General features: G+C 35.8%; 1 protein-coding gene across 1 annotated transcript in view; it reads left to right on the forward strand.

Moving 5' to 3' along the window:
• The window catches only part of PIGF (phosphatidylinositol glycan anchor biosynthesis class F), a 31854-nt gene that overhangs the window by 6281 nt on the left and 8094 nt on the right, over positions 1 to 17479 (forward strand). Inside the window, exon 5 of the mRNA XM_005895612.2 lies at positions 13791 to 13899. Coding sequence (XP_005895674.1) covers positions 13791 to 13899 — 109 coding nt within the window. The remainder of the gene's footprint in view (positions 1 to 13790; positions 13900 to 17479) is intronic.

Genomic DNA, 17479 nt, shown 5'->3' on the forward strand with positions numbered 1-17479 from the left:
CCAGGGGAGGGTTGTGTGCACTCGAGGGGGACCCAAGCAAGCAGAACTATAGGCCTCTCCCTCCACTTCAGCATGAGCAGCTCTGCTTTTCTTTTTTCCCCTGTATGGCAGAATTTCACTTAGTCTTTTGTGGAAAAAGAAAACTGCTACTGAAAGAAAACCTTGGAAACACTCCTTGGGGACAGTTTGTCACTGTGATAAAATTGCCGATAAAATTGCTTCCATACATCTTATTATGTAGAATTGGCATTCATTAGCCAAAAATGTTTAGTGTTAACAACCATAGTTTTTTGTTCACCCTCTTTTGTGGTGAGACATCCAAGTGCAGGTTTTACAGGATTTTATTCCCTTAGTAGCTGTATGTATTTTTAGCATCACTAAGTTAAAATTTTAGTTTCTTAAAAAGCATTGAAATTACTTATATCAGAAATGGTTGAGTCATAACTAAGAAAACTAGAAGTTAGTTGGTACCCATGATTTTGTCCTATTTATCATCCAGCAGCAAAAACTTCTTGAGCCTTTAACTCTGTTTAGAGTTTGTACAGAGTTTGTACAAACAGAGTTTTTGGAGGCTGAATCAGCTGATTCTCTCCCTAAGGGGCTTGGATGTTCGAGGGGCAGGGATGAGAGGAGCAAAAACATAAGACTAAATTTGTGTAAACAGTAAAGTTTTAGGAACTCAGTAGCAGGGTAGGGTCCTGAAGAGTGAGCTGTAATGGGGATGATCTATGAAAGACTTAGATCAGGAGTAAGAGATTTGGTGAGACTCGGGAAAGGGGAGACACTGCATGATAGAGGAATGAGTGAAATCATAGAAACTGAAATGAATGTGGTATTTTGTGTGATTTGGAAGAGAACAGCCCAAGTAGAGAGATACTGCTGTGTAGCGAGACTCCATACATTACTGACTTTTTCCTTTGGAAATGCATACTGTTGGTACCCCTTCAGGACCATCTTCTAGTGTTCATAAAGTCTCTAGAAAACAAAAGTGTATCACCGTTTGAATACCTTTTCCTACATCATTACCATATTATTCCAAATAGCATTGATTTCTTTTAGCATTTTAGTTTGAAAATTTTAAACAGTGAAAATCATTTGAAATCTTACTGGTTTGGATTGATGATTTATCCAGCTTTGATTTCTGTTTCTGATGATAGCACCGATGGTGCATTTAGAGTGATATTGTTATCTGATTGGACAGTCAGTTCTACTGTATGATGCATACCTAAAAATCCTTGCATTATACAGAACTAAGCAGTAAACACAGAGCTTGTGAAGAAAATGGGATTGAGGTGCAACACTCAGAAACTTGGTCAGTAACACATCATAAAAGATATTTGGTATTCAGAAGAGCATGTGCCCGCGTGTTCAGTCGTGTCTGACTCTTTGTGACGCTGTGGACTGTAGCCCACCAGGCTCCTCTGTCCATGGGGATTCTCCAGGCAAGAATGCTGGAGTGGGTTGCCGTATCATCCTCCAGGGATCTTCCCAGTCCTGGGATTGAACCTGTGTCTCAAGTAGATATGGGAGGGGTTGCGTCTTGTAAGGAGGGTTGTTAAAAAGTTAAGGCGGATGGTGGAAGGTGTGGCTCAGATACGTGAGGGGAACTGAGACAGCTGGGAGGCAGGTTTTTTTTAAATAGTATGGAGATATAATTCAGACACCATATATGTCACCTATATAGTGTCCAATTCAGTATTTTTAATGTATTCACAGATATGTGCAACAGATATGTCAGTTTTGAATATTTTCATCACCTAAAAAAGAAACTGTTTCCTTTGGCTATAATTCCCTTATTCCTCTCCCCTAGCCGTAAGCACCCTGGAGAGGGAAATGGCAACCCACTCCAGAATTCTTGCCTGGGAAATTCCATGGACAGAGGAGCCTGGTGGGATATAGCATGGGTCGCAGAGACTCAGCAACTGAACAAGCCCTAAGCAACCACTAATCTATTTACTGTCTGTAGATTAGCCTGTTTTGGACATTTCATAACAATGGAATCATATAATATGTGATCTTTTGTGACTGGCATTTTCATTTATCATGATGTTTTTGAGGTTTATCCACGTTGTAGCGTGTTGTTAAGTCATGTCTGACTCTTTTGCAACCCCATGGACTCTAGTCTGCCAGGCTGCTCTGTCCAGGGGATTTCCCAGACAAGAATTCTGGAGTGAGTTGCCCTTTTCTTCTCCAGGGTATCTTCCCTTCCCAGGGTTTGAACCCTGTCTCCTGCTTGGCTGGCGATTCTTTACCACTGAGCCTCCTGGGAGGCCAGTTGTAGCGTGTGTTAGTACTGTATTCCTTTCTGTGGTTGAATAATAAGGATGGATATGTACTGCATTTTGTTCATCCATTCGTCAGCTGATAGACATCTGAGTTTTCACTTTTTGCTATTCTGAAAAAGTTGCTGAAGGAGTCTGTGTGCAGATTTTTGTGTGGATATATTTTTAAATATGAAGCAGTTTTTTATTTTATGTTTTTAAACTTTACTGAGGAATAATTGATGATATAAAATTATACATATTTAAAGTGATTTGATATACATTGCAGAATGATTTCAAGATCAAGATAAGTAACGCATATGGATAAATGTTTTTATTTTACTTGAGTGTATGCCAAGCAGTGGAGTTGTTGGGTCATATGGTAACTCCACATTTAATCATTTGAACAACCGCCAGACTTTTTCAACGTGGCTCTTCCATTTTACATGCCCATAGCAGTGTGTGAGGGCTCCAGTCCCCTACATCCTCACCGACAGCTGTTAGTATTTGACTTTTTAATTAATGGGTGTGAAGTATTATCTATTTGTGTTTTTTATTTGTATTTCCCTTTTGACTAGTGAGGTCAAGCGTCTTTTCCTGTTCCTATTGGCTGTTATGTTTTCCTTGAAGAAATATCTCTTTAGATCCTTTGCTCATTTTTCAATTGAGTTTTTTATGTTTTTATTGTTAAGTTGTTAGAGTTCTTTATGTATTCTGGATACAAGCCCTTTATCAGATGTATGCTTTGCAAATATTATTTACTCTCTTTCTGTCTGTTGTTTTTTCACTTCCGTGATAGTGTTCTTTGAGACACAAAGGTTTTAATTTTGATGAAGTCTAATTTTTCTTGGGTTGCTTGTACTTTTAGAGTCATATTTAAGAACACATGGCCAAATCCAAGGTGTTGAAGATTTACTCCTGTGTTTCCTTCTAAGAGCTTTCTAATTTTAATTCTTAAATTTGGGCCTTTGATCCATTTTGTGTTAGTTTTTGTGTATGGTGTGAAGTAGGCGTCTCCCACTTTATTCTTTTGCCCGTGGCTTCCAGTCGTGCTAGCATCATTTGTTGAAAGGCCGTTTATCCCTCTGAGTGATCTTGGCACCTCTGTTGAAAATCAGTTGATCATAAGCACATGATCCATTTCTGGACTTTCAGCTCTTATTCCATTAATGTATATCCTGATGCCAGTATAACACTGTCTTGATTAGCTGCTAGATGTTTGAGGAGTGTGCATGTTGTATGTATTCGTACGCTGCTCAGTTGAACTAGGTGCAGTTTTTGTGTTCACTCAGTGTTTCTCACAGACAAAGTCACTCCTATTGTTCTTTAATATATCAATCAAATTGGAATAAATTCAAAATTTCAAAACAAGCATTATAGCAGAACGAACTAAATATGTATAAATTCCTAATATTTTAAAATTAAATAAAGTCAAACTTTAAAACTGAAGGGAAACAGAGTAACCATTCTTAGTTTCTCATAGTAATTTATCATGAACTTATTATATAGACATTTTCTGAGCCTTTTTCTTTTGATAATTTTTTTGAAGTATAGTTGTATTATATGTTACAAGTGTATAGCATAGTGACTCACAATTTTTAAAGGTTTTACACCATTTTCAGTTATTATAAAATATTGGTTGCATTCCCCGTGTTGTACAATATATCCTCGTAGCTTATTTTGTACGTGATAGTTTATACCTCTTAATTCCCTGCCCCTGTATTGCCCCTCCCACCCTGAGTTGAGTGAGGTTATGAAATAGTAAGTGCTCAAGAAATGTTTGTCAACTGGATTAACAGTTGTCAGGAGACATTTGTATACTTCATGCTCCCAGTCCTGACTGCCATCTGTCTTAGTACTTTTCTTGGTTTAGGTAACAGACCAAGGAGTGCTAAGCATAGACAACCACAGGGAAGGAAGAATGGTTTTTACAGTATATTTAATGTAAAGTTGATTTGAACTTTGTCGTGGGGAGCTTAAGTCTTCATGCTTCTACCATACATTAGTGATATTTCAGTTTCCTCCTATCACTTCCCTATCACTTTTATCACACTTGAAGGATTTAGTATAAATATGTCACATGTCCAATTTTGAATGAGGTAGGAAATAATCTGATACAGTAACTTGTTTAATGTTAGAGTTAGCCTTAAATGTTCACTTTTATGCAAAAAATTTTAAAAATTCAAAGATCTGGTGATTCTGCACTGTTAGTATGAAATACCTAAGAAAAACAATGACTTGTGTGTTATTTTGAAATTATTTGAATATATTAACATTATTTATATTGAGTTACAACTTTAATTTAAAATAATGTTATAATTTAAGGAGGTTATATAGAACATATGAATAATACTTTTCTTCCTAACCAGTAATCATTTTCAGCAGAAATTAAAGTTCTGATTTGAAGTACTTATGCTATAGTTCTAATTCACTGAAAGTATTTTAAATACCTTAAAGTACTGATTGAAGATTTTAGAACTTTAAATTTTTATCATTCATCCTGTGTTTTAGTATACAAAACATAGTAGAGTATTTTCCTTTTGTTTTGCTTATTTAAAGTAGGCCCTTGTATTATTTTTGAAATATAACTAATTCAGGTGTTGAGTATGAATAGCTCAGTTTGGAATTAGGCTGAGATCATATGTTCTGTATAACCTCCTTAAATTATTGATTTTTGTAGAGTTTTTTCCTTTTGTTTTGCTTATTTAAAGTAGGCCCTTGTATTATTTTTGAAATGTAACTAATTCAGGTGTTGAGTATGAATAGCTTGGAATTGGGCTGAGATCTTGTTCAGTATTGAATCAATATTTTGTACTATTTTAAGTGAAATATCATTATATCCTAATTTTTAGTGTATTTATTTGCATGTTTAACACTGAGTAGATGATAATCAAATAAAGACTGAAGACACCAAAGCTCTGAATTTGAGAACTATGTAAGAGATGCATCCCAAGAGTAAAGGGCCAGTTGGACACTATTCAGATTGAATATGTAATTAAATGACACTGTTTTCACAAGACTTTTTCTTAAAGGCATGTAAAATTATTGTAAATTTTTTTTTTTTTTTAAAGAATGCTATTTTAAAGAGGCTTGAAGATAGAAAAGTCATTTGGTTTCCTAAAAAATTCTAGCGACTTCTTTTTGGTATACTTTATTACTGAATATACTCAATTTGTACTGCTGCTGCTGCTGCTAAGTCACTTCAGTCGTGTCCAACCCTGTGTGACCCCATAGACGGCAGCCCACCAGGCTCCCCCGTCCCTGGGATTCTCCAGGCAAGAACGCTGGAGTGGGTTGCCATTTCCTTCTCCAATGCATGAAGGTGAAAAGTGAAAGTGAAGTCGCTCAGTCATGTCTGACTCTTAGGGACCCCATGGACTGCAGCCCACCAGGCTCCGCCGTCCATGGGCTTTTCCAGGAAGAGTAATGGACTAGTTTACTTACATTTGTTGCTTTGGTGTTGTAATTATTGTGGGGCCTTTTTTTTTTTTCCATTTGTCGACTTCCTTATAAAGGAAAATAATAATTCGACTATCTTCATCCTACATTTTTCATTCAAGTTTGCTTTTTCTTTTATCAGTTTATTTTATGCTTTTATTTGAATGTTTCAGAATCTGATCACTTTTCATGAAATGAAAAAGTTTAATTTCTGAATACGTTCCTGAATCTGTGATTATCTTGCCAAGGTAAAGACAGCCTATAAGCCCTATTTGTATAGTGAAAACAATAGGCCTCTTTTTGCCATCTTTGTGTTGAAATGGACTTTATATTGAAAAAAACCACTGTGGACATTAAAAGTGAAAGGATGGTGAATGACCAATTTTTATATGTATTAAAATTAGGTAATTTAGTCTTAATGTGGGTACAAAAATTTAGTAGCAAAGAGGCATTGGTTTTAATATTTATTCAGTGGGGGAAGGGGAAAGTTTATGTAAGATTTCTGTAAATATCTTTAGCCACTAGGAGGAGTTGTTTAGTGCCTCTTTTTTAGATAGAGATCAACAGTTAAAAAGATCAACTCCATCTAAACAAGCACTGTTGTGGTGACAGCCTGTCTGAGCCATAGTATTTATTGTTAACTATCTCAGATGACTGATACAGTGTCTGGAACATAGATAGTAGGCATTTGAAATGGTTTATTTATTTCAATTAAGATTTGATTAAATGAATTTCAGTGGAGTCAAATAATGTGGACATTTACTTAGAACTCACTGTCACGAAGACTGATCTGTAATATTCAGTCACTTCTAAGTTTGTTTGCAGAATAGTGCACTATGTATTCTATTCTCAATCATATATATATATATATAGAACTTAACTATGAAGAAATTAGCCATTAACCATCGAATTCCAATGGCTTTATTATGGAAATTTATAAAATGAAAATAAATCAATGTCAGTGCTGCTATAAATCAGTGACTAGAAAGGAATTTATGCTTTTTGTTTTTTACAAAAGAATATTATAAAAATTCAAATAATAGAAATCAAAAGTTAAAAAGAACAGCTGTTACTAACAGATTTTATATGTTCCAGATTTTATCTATGAAAAAATATATGTAATTTAAAAATAAAACTGGTTATACTAGTCACTGCTTTATAATTTGCTTTACTTCTCACTTATTGGGCTGGTAGGGAAATGGCAGCAACTTCTCTTCTCTCCTTAAATCTTCCTAAACTAATCATTGGGAAAGAATGGGATCACCATGATTTAATTAGCCTAATCATCAGAAATGAGATGAATGTTGGCAACTAATCATCATTATAAGTATTCCATGTACCATGATTTAACTCATTTCCTATTGAGGGCTATTATCAAATTTTCATGATATAAATAATGTTGTTATGAACATCTTTGTACCATATAATTTTGTATACTTGTACAGTGATTTCTGTATACCAGATTTCTGGAGTAGAATTCCTAGGTCAAAAGAAGTTGATAGACATCACCAAATTAAAATTCTAATTTGAAATATATACACACACAATATATATACTTTATTATTATATACATATATATATATATATACACATATAGCTTCCCAGGTGGCACAGTGGTAAAGAATTGCCTGCCAGTGCAGGAGACCCAAGTTCAATACCTGGGTTGGAAGACCCCTGGAGTAGGAAGTGGCAACTCACTCCAGTATTCTTGCCTGGAAAAATCCATGGATAGTGGAGGCTGGCAGGCTACAGTCCATGGGGTTGCAAAGAATTGTACACATCATCTGAGCACATCTGACCTTATATCACACAACTGAGCACACACATCATCATCAAAACTCAAACACATGCAGACACCTCAGCAGAGTGCCAGCTTCCCTGAACCCCCATTAGTGCTGTTTATACTCTTTATCAGTCTCCCAGGGCTGCTGCCTACTGGGTTTTACCCAGGAAGCAGACTGTTCTACTATAGTTTCATCTGATTCCTAATGGGATACATAAGCACTGGTCAAAATTTTTGTTAATTTGTAGCACCACCATTCATTAAATTGCAGCTGAATATTTCTGATTATATTGCAAAGACACCATTTCCCTTGCCTTGGCTCTCTGCCTCCATTCTTTCCTTCTGCCTCATGTCACCGAAAATTTGATAGAAAAGAACATCCAGTCCTCAAAATGCAACTTCAAGACTTAAAAAATTGATGTTGGTTAAGATAGAAAGGCGGCTTCAAATAACACATTTGTTTTATCCAAACAAATGGGTAGTTTGGGCAGCCTGACCATATGAAGTATGGGCAAGTTGAAAAGAAATGGTCTGACAATGCCTAAAAACAAACTATAGAAGAAGAAAAAGGCATGTAGAAGATAAGGAACTCAGCCTGGAAGAAAATACTACCCAAGGAACAAAAACAAAAAAGCTCCACACAGTTTACCACTGAAAAAAATGTTATTAAGGATATTAATGCAATAAAATAAGAGCTCAAAGATGAGATAATTAAAGAAAATGAGGTGGAGAAGGAAATTGAAAAATTAATGAAATAAATTCAGAATCCAGATCATACTATTAGATCATAAATTAGAAACATAGATAAATTAGAAAATCAAGTTGTAGCAGCAAGAAAGGTTTGAGCTAATCAAAATGAATGAAAGCTAATGGGGGTTGGGAAGAATAAAGCAATTAGAGAAGAAATGATAAATATAGAGAACATACAAAGGAGATCACTTAAGACAAGTTCCAGTTCCAGTTCTGTCACTCAGTCGTGTCCGACTCTTTGTGACCCCATGAATCACAGCACGCCAGGCCTCCCTGTCCATCATCAACTCCCGGAGTTCACTCAGACTCATGTCCGTCGATTCGGTGATGCCATCCAGCCATCTCATCCTCTGTCGTCCCCTTCTCCTCCTGCCCCAATCCCTCCCAGCATCAGGGTCTTTTCGATTGAGTCAACTCTTCGCGTGAGGTGGCCAAAGTATTGGAGTTTCAGCTTTAGCATCATTCCTTCCAAAGAACACCCAGGACTGATCTCCTTTAGGATGGACTGGTTGGATCTCCTTGCAGTCCAAGGGACTCTGAAGAGTCTTCTCCAACACCACAGTTCAAAAGCATCAATTCTTCAGCGCTCAGCTTTCTTCACAGTCCAACTCTCACATCCATACATGACCACAGGAAAAACCATAGCCTTGACTAGACGGACCTTTGTTGGCAAAGTAATGTCTCTGCTTTTTAATATGCTGTCCAGGTTGGTCATAACTTTCCTTCCAAGGAGTAAGCATCTTTGAATTTCATGGCTGCAGTCACCATCTGCAGTGATTTTGGAGCCCAGAAAAATAAAGTCTGACACTGTTTCAGTACCCCTAAAATACAAAGCAAAAAATAACTCAAAGATATGATAGAAGACAGTTCCCCCAGATGAAGGAATTACTGAGTGCATATATAAGGGGGTTACTATATCAATGAATTGGAGTTCAGAACAGAATATAAATACTGTATAAATATCATAGTTATACAGTGGGTGAAGGGAAGATGGAGAAAGATGCACCCCCAACCACTCCGGCTACCCCCAGATCCTGAGCCTAGTTGCTACAACCTCTTCAGGAAGGCTTAAACAAAATTCTACATACTAAGCAATGAGTCTGTACCTTATGCCTAGTCCTTTTTATCTTCTAGGCCCAGAACACTGACAGCCAGGCTTATACCATCTAGGCAGAATACTGAAATGATTTCTCTCTGAGAAAAATGGTCCCAAAACACCTATAGATACTGACATTTGAGATTTCTCTTAACAGGCAGGGTTCCTACCCAGTTCCTGAAACAGTGAAGCCCATCAGTTGAATCATGCTATTTGTGTACAGTGATCAGCCAGCCAGCTGTTTAGAGTTTCACTTTTTTTGTTGTCTTTTTAAAAAGCACATTATTGAGATATAACTTCAAGCTATAAAACTCACCCATTTAAAGCGTACAGTTCAAGGGGACTTCCCTGGTGGCCCAGTGGTTAAGACTCCACGCTTCCACTGCAGGGGACAGAAGTTCAATCCCTGGTTGGGTAACTAAGATCCCACATAACGGCCAAAAAATAAAGCAATGAAATGTATAACTCGATAGTTTTTTTGTGTAGGTACTGTTTTGTAACTGTCAGTACAATCTTAAGAACATTTCATCACCCCAAAAGGAATACCTGTCAACAGTCGTTCTCCATTCCCACCCTTCTCTCCCACCCACCCCTTACTCTCCATCCCAGGTAAACACTAAAGTACTTTCTGTCTCTATAAATTTGCCTTTTCTGGACATTTCATATATAGTGTTTTACATTTAAGTAGAATGGTAACTGAAGAATCACTAGACATTTGAAGAACACCTCTAAGCTGAAAACCAGAAATGGAAACAACAAGAAAACTCAGTGGAAATAAAAGCAGTGTAAGAACCAGAAGATAACTTTAAAAAATATATATTTTTACATCCATAAATGTGAACAGGAGGTAATCAAAAGGAATATTCATAGAAGAAAGCTTCTTGGGAATTAAATTCAACAGAAGTAGGGACAAAGTTGAAAAGATCCTTTAGTCAAACAAAAAGGCAAAGATATGGGAAATGAGTTAAAAAGTAAGAAGATTAGGGAATTAATTCATAAGGATAGTATCCCCAGCAAAAGAGTAAGAAAAACAAAATTCTTAAGGGACCTGGGCATCAAACAGCAAGTCTTCAAATGAAAATTTCAAGAACTAAAAACCTGAGAGTCTAAATTAAGAAAGCCCATGTGTATTTCTGGCATAATGGACGAAAAGACCCACTCCAAGACATGTTAATGTGAAATTTTAGATAACAAGAAATAAAGAGATGATTCTAGAGGCTCCCAGAAAGGATGGTGGGAGGTGGGGTGTAGAGAACATGTTACTTACAGAGAACTGGGAGCCAGATGGCCCTGAACTTCTCAAGCAGGAATCAGAAAACAATGGAGCAAATGCCTTCAACATTCTGAGACAAAATGATTGCCAACAATTATAGTAAAGTCACTGTCAGACTTTAAACATCTCTAAAATCTGTTTTCCCCCTACATTTTCTCAGGAATATGTTAAAGGATGTACTTTAAAAGAAGGGGACGATAGAAGGAAGACGTCTTGAAATTCAGGAAAATGAAGACCCAGGAGCACTGAGAGAGGCAAAGGGAATTCACGAGATGGTGTAGGGCACTCACAGGAACACAGTTGTGCCTCAGGCTTTTTAATTTTAAAAAGATAGGCTACAGATTTCTTCTAATTTTTAAATTAGGTCTTGGTTCCATTTTTTTATGCATTTGTTGTACGTAAGATCATAAACACTCTTCATACATCAAACAAACAAAATAGAGGACAACCTCTTGGATATTTGCCCTTCCCTGGAGAAGGAAATGGCACCCCACTCCAGTATTCTTGCCTGGAGAATCCCATGGACGGAGGAGGTTGGTGGGCTACAGTCCACGGGTCGCAAAGAGTTGGACACAACTGAGCGACTTCACTTTCATTTTCACTTTTCTTGGATATTTGCCTTTATTTTAACAAATATAAGATGACCACAAGTGTGCTTATAACAATGAAAAAAAAAGTGTGACGACATGGATCTTGCCCCTTAGCCCAAGGAACTTGGAGCTCAGATTAGACGTGTACATAGATCTTATTAGACTTAACTCATATTGCTGACTGGATTTAAAACCTTCAGAGACTTCTTTTGACTTAAAAATTTGACTTTTAAGGCTTTTATAAAATCCTAAGCCTAAATCTACCACAATGAGATACCGCTTCATCACTGCTAAGATGACTATAATCAGTAGTAGCAAGTATTAGCAAGAATCTGGAAATTGGAACCCACATACACTACTGATGGGAACACAAAATAGCTCAGCTGCTTTGGACTATAGTCTGGCAGTTCCTCAAAAGGTTAAGCACAGAGTTATCAGCAAGTCTATTCCTTAGTATATCCCCAAGAAAAATATATGTCCACACAAAACTTATACATGAATGTTTATAGTAGCATTAGATGTAATAGCCAAAAAGTCAAAACAACCCAGGTGTCCATCAACTAATGTGTGGAAAAAATAAAATGTGATATATCTGTATAACAAAATATTATTTGGCAATAAAAGGGAATGACATTTTTATGTGCTACAAAATTGATGAACCTTGGAAACTGTGCTAAGTGAAATAATCCAGTCGCAGAAGACCACACATTGATTTCATTTGCATGAAATGTTCAGAATAGGCAAATCCATAGAGACAGAAAGTGGATTAGTGATCTAGAGGGAAGGGGAAATTGGGAGTGACTGCTAATATAAAGGCTTTTGTTTTGTGGGTGATTGTGCAATTCTGTTAATATACTAAAAACATTGAATTGTGCACTTTAAGTGAATCGTATGGCTGGAAAAGGTTTCTCTGTAGCATTTTTTTTTAAACTGTATTCAATAAAGCCATTATTTTTTTAAAAATCCTACTGTAACCTACTTTTCCAGTGTTGTTACCCATTCTTCCACTTGGGCTCAACCAATTTTACTTACGTTCTTTTAACCTACAGTATATCTCTTTCTCCATTTCTTCAAGACCAAATACCACTCATTCTTCCAAATTCAGCTGAACTTCCTTTCATAAAAAAAGAAAAAAGTAAAACTCTTCTTAGCAGAAAGTAAACTCTGCTCTCAATTTTGTATCTCTCGGCAAATCACTTTACACATTGCAATACCAAGAAGTGTGTGTTTTGGTGAAAGGAAGTCAACATTTCTCAGCAACATAAAGTAAAAAATTACCTTAGACAAACCTTTAAATTGCCTGAATCGTACAATTCTCTCTTTACATTCAACTCATCAGTTTTTTCACCTCTTAAGACTGGAATAGATCTCTGTTCTGTTGAATGTTAGTTGAAGAAATTGACTTTTATTTTTAAGTGTTACACAAAATAGAGAAGAAGAATTAAGCCCAACAAATAACACAGATTTGGATGTATGGGGATTGCCTCTAATCTTCTTCCAGCCCCAGTTTTCAATAGAAACAGGCTGAAGCTCTTAACTCGTGTAGGTGAGGGAAAGGCAGTACTGAGATGGGTAGGTGATGGGATGTTGGTTTATGGACTGACTTGTCATTCTGGATGGTTTTAATTCAGGGTACTTTTGTGTATAGTCATTAGCCTGTTTCTAAAGCAGTCATCTAACAAAGCAAATGTTTCCCCCCTTTACCACACTAACGGAAGAAACTGCTTTTCATAAACTTCAGAATAACTAAACACTGCATTTGAAACAATTGAATATTTGGACTCCAGTTACTGCATTTTTGGGGAGTGGTTTACTCCACTGTAATGAGATTCTTATTCCACCCAGTTAAGTGATCCCATTAGGGGCAGACTGAAGCCAAGACTTTCTAAGAGACAGATAGAATTATGTCTCTCCACCTTTACACTGTAAGATGTGCATTTAATAAATAAGAATGGTAGGCCAAAGCAGTGGATCTTTTGTAATGTTTTGTTCTCATTCTCTACTCCTTCCTTACCAAATAGAGTTGATTTTGTTAAATGAAATGTGCCATAAGGGACTAGTTGAATAAATGATGCTTCCTTGGGACAATGGAATACTAGTAAAACTGTTAACAGGGGAAGATACACAGCAAAACCGTGTTTATGACATGGTACATTTGAGTTTTGTTTTGAAGGGTTTATACATACATGTGTGCATATAAGTAGATGTGCATGTATCATTCTAAACAAAATTGTGTGGTTTTGTGTGTATACAATATTTCTAGAAGGATATGTACTTAGTTGGTAATAGTCATTTCTGGGAAAAGGAACCAAAGTTGATAATAAGGGTGAGAGGAGGACTTAGCATTCATTGCAAATACTCTTTTGTATTATTTGACTTTCAGTATGTGTATATGTTACTTTTCCAGCTGAAAACCACTTATATCTTCTTGCCAATTAATTGTTAATGATTCATAGCAAATATTTATGTGTCAATTTGAGATGCTTATTTGAAATGAACAGAACATGTACATATGTATGGTGTTAATACGTGCTCTTTGTTTGATTTCCCAGCAGCTGAGATCTGTTCCACCAATGATTTATATATTTGTGTTTTACAGAGTTACGTCCATTTGGGAGAATAGTCTTCAGATCACTACAATTTCTAGTTTTGTAGGAATATGGCTTGGAGCCTTTCCTATTCCACTGGATTGGGGAAGACCATGGCAGGTTGGTTTCAACTCCTTAAAGCAGCAAAGTAAATGTTTGTACAGTGAGGGTAAAACTGATGACGCCAACGAGTGTATATATAAATTGTTTCATTGTTCAGTTAAGTAGGGATGTCGGTTCCCTCTGTCACTGTAATCTGGGGGACTTATTGGGGCCTCAGTGCTACAGGTATCCAGATTAGCCTGTTTCTGTCTTCCAGCACTGTTTAACATATAGCAAAGTTGATTTTGAAATAAGTGTGTGTGAAATTAGAGGAAACTTATAAATATCAGATTTTTCATTTTCTATCACAATAGGGTATGGCTATTAAGCTAGGTGAAGCACCGTAAGTATTCTTTTATCTGCATTTTACAGAAATGATACAGAAAACTGATACCTAGAGGACATATGATATTTCCAAGGTCACTGAGCTAGTGATGCATATATCTTTGTCATAATTTTTAATGGCTTTGTAGTAAATCATTATATAGTTATTCTAAAATTTAACAAATTCGCTATTGATCATTTAAGTTACTGCTAATAATTAACTATTTTTACTATTATACTGTTATAAACGTTATGATAAAGATCTTTTAATCTGTATCTTAATGGATGTTTCCAATTATCAAGATAATTTCTCCTAAATCAAGCTTAGTATTAAAAAATAAATATACTTTCTTTTTCCAAAATGAGAATTTTTCTCTTGATTACAAAGACAGTATACATTTATTTAGAAAACTTCAGCAGTACTAATAATTATAAAAAGTAAGTTAAAAATTATCAAATATCCAGCCACCCAGAGGCAGCTCCCATTTGTGTTTTGGTGACAATCTTTGCAGCTCTCTCTCTGTATAACTATTCATAGTACACATACTATTTTTAATCTGTTTCTTTCCCCTTCAGCAGTATATTGTGGAACTCGTTCCATGTCAGCAACAAGTTGCATGGGTGTAATACTGTATTATTTGTGTAAAATCATATATGAATTTCTTATGAATGGATATTTAGATTATTTACAGTTTTCACTATTATTAATTACCATAATTATCATAAAACATACATCCTGGCAGTTTTGTCCAGTTTTCTCCTTAAATTTTTCTTAGTTTGTCCAGTTTTCTCTTTAAAATAAATTCCTAGGTAGTGAATCTCTGATACGTGTCTCACTTTCCAAAGGCCACTGAGGGAGCTAGATTGTATGCCTTGCACTTAACTGCCTACTTTTTAAGTCCATTCTTTGTGGTTTCTATTAGATGTTGTGTTTCCCTAACAAATGAGTTGTTTTACATTCAGTAAGTCTGGTAGGTTGGCCCTTCCCTGTAATAGTTCTTCACCTACTTATATGTTATAGAAATCCCTGGAGGTTTGGCATGTGTGATGTCACTGATACCATTCCCAAGGTTATAGTATTAATAAAGGTTTCTTTTATATTCTCTTGGCCATCTCAGTGATTGCTGGGAAATAGAGATTCATTTGTACTCAAGTTACCATCTTATGAAACTTAATTTCATTCAATAGTGTCATAATTTCTAGATTGGAGGACAATCAAAATCACTGAAAAGTGTACATAGGAAATTGTGTCTTAATCCCTTATTTCAGATATATGAAATTAAATCTAATACAAAGTATCAGTATATAACGCACCATGGGCCATCAGCTTATGAGTTGGTAAGGTAACGTGTAATTAGCTTGTTAGTTTGCATATAGGTGGAATATTTTGGAGTGTAAAAGTTTGATATCTTGTTGTTGTTGTTGTTCAGTTGCTAAGTCATGTCCAAGTCTTTGCCATCCCATAGACTACAGCACACCAGGTTTCCTTGTCCTTCACTGTCTCCTGGAGTTTGCTCAAACTCATGCCCATTGAGTCGGTGATGCCATCCAACCATCTCATCCTGTGTTGCCCCCTTCTCCTCCTGCCCTCAATCTTTCTCAGCATCAGGGTCTTTTCCAACGAGTTGACTCTTTGCATCTTAGACCTGTATAAATCGTCTTAAGACTATGCAGGGACATCCCTGGTGGTCCAGTGGTTAAGACTTCGCCATCTGGTGCCGGGTACATGGGTTTGATCCCTGATTCGGAAACTAAGATCCCACATACTATGTGGTGCAGCCAAAGGTGGGGGGAACGACAGGCAAAAAAGACGATGCAGAAGTAGATATTGAATTATGGGGAGCAGACGCATCTGTCTAAAATCGGGTTTAGGTTTGTGAAGAAAATATATATTTCAGTTATTTACAATCCAATTATCCATTTTTGATTGTTTAGGCTTCTAGCTAGTGACTCTCATTTTTCTACCTCAATTCTTATTTACAGTAAGAGGTGAACTGGATCCAAATTAATGGTATCAGACTTTTAAAATTAATATAAATTTTCTACTTGAATTATCGACTTTAAAAAAAATTTCTAGCTAGCTAATTTAGTATGTAACAAATGTTGGTCTTCATTAGGAATGTTTCATTTGACTGGACTATTACTGGTTATTTAATAATCTTTACTATTGGGTTGTTTTAAGAGTATTCCAAGTTAATGAGCCACTTATTTACTATCATCTTTCAAAATTATGATAGATATGTATTCACTATCATCTTTTAAAATTATGATAGATATGTTAGAAGTGATATATAATTAATCATCTTTTATTCACATAATAATTACCTGCCCCTCCCCAGTTTAGTGATTATTTACTAATTTAGCAATTATAAACTAGAGAAATGATGTCTTTTTTTTTTTCACTTTTTATTTTCATCAAAGTTTTCTGTTCTGTTTTTTTTTCTTTGTAAACCTAACTACACAATAAGTACTCAGTGTGGCTCATGATGCTGACAGAATCTGCCAGAGAAACAATAAACCAGATAAAAGATTATGGCATTACTTCAGAATGGAGATTTTTCTAAAGTAGAATTTCAGAAGAAGAAAACCTCTGTCTATACTTTATTATTTAAACTTTAATATTATAGTATTAGGAAGAGATTTTAGTTCTGTATTCCTGTAGCCCAATAAAGATTTGATATGTTTGTGGTAAAGCAAGCTTTTCTGGGTTGTGATCTGATTTTACTCATGTTTAATAAAAAGAAGTAAACTTGGAGAAGCAAGAGTATCTGGTTAAGCAATTACACTTTCTTTAAAAACACATACACACAAACCACCTCACAAAAACTGTCACATATTGTAGTTCCATTTTTCTACTTTGTACTCAATCTGACTGTGTATAAAGTGCCCGAGGCCAAGCATAAGATTATATAATGATGTGAGTTCTGTATTGAGCAAGTTCAAGAATGCTTATAGTTTTTAAGTTGTTTCAGAATTTAGTGACTGGAAAGGCCCATTGAAAATACATAACCTTAATGAAAAGGTTTTTTCACTTAACTAATAGGAATTTTAAATAATTTTAAGTAATGACAATTGACGAAAGATTCCAGGCATCTTTATATAATTGGAGGAAGCCTTCCATTTCTAGGAGGCAGCAAGAGAATTTGGTGAAAGAGAATATGGTTGATGGCTACCCACTCTGTTGTTGGTCATCTTTATTGTTTTCTTTGAAAGTAATTCAAAGTCATCTTGCTTCTCTTCCCTGCCTTAATTATTACATTATAAACATTGAATT

This window comes from Bos mutus, chromosome 11, assembly GCF_027580195.1.
Source record: "Bos mutus isolate GX-2022 chromosome 11, NWIPB_WYAK_1.1, whole genome shotgun sequence".
NCBI classification, from domain to species: domain Eukaryota; kingdom Metazoa; phylum Chordata; class Mammalia; order Artiodactyla; family Bovidae; genus Bos; species Bos mutus.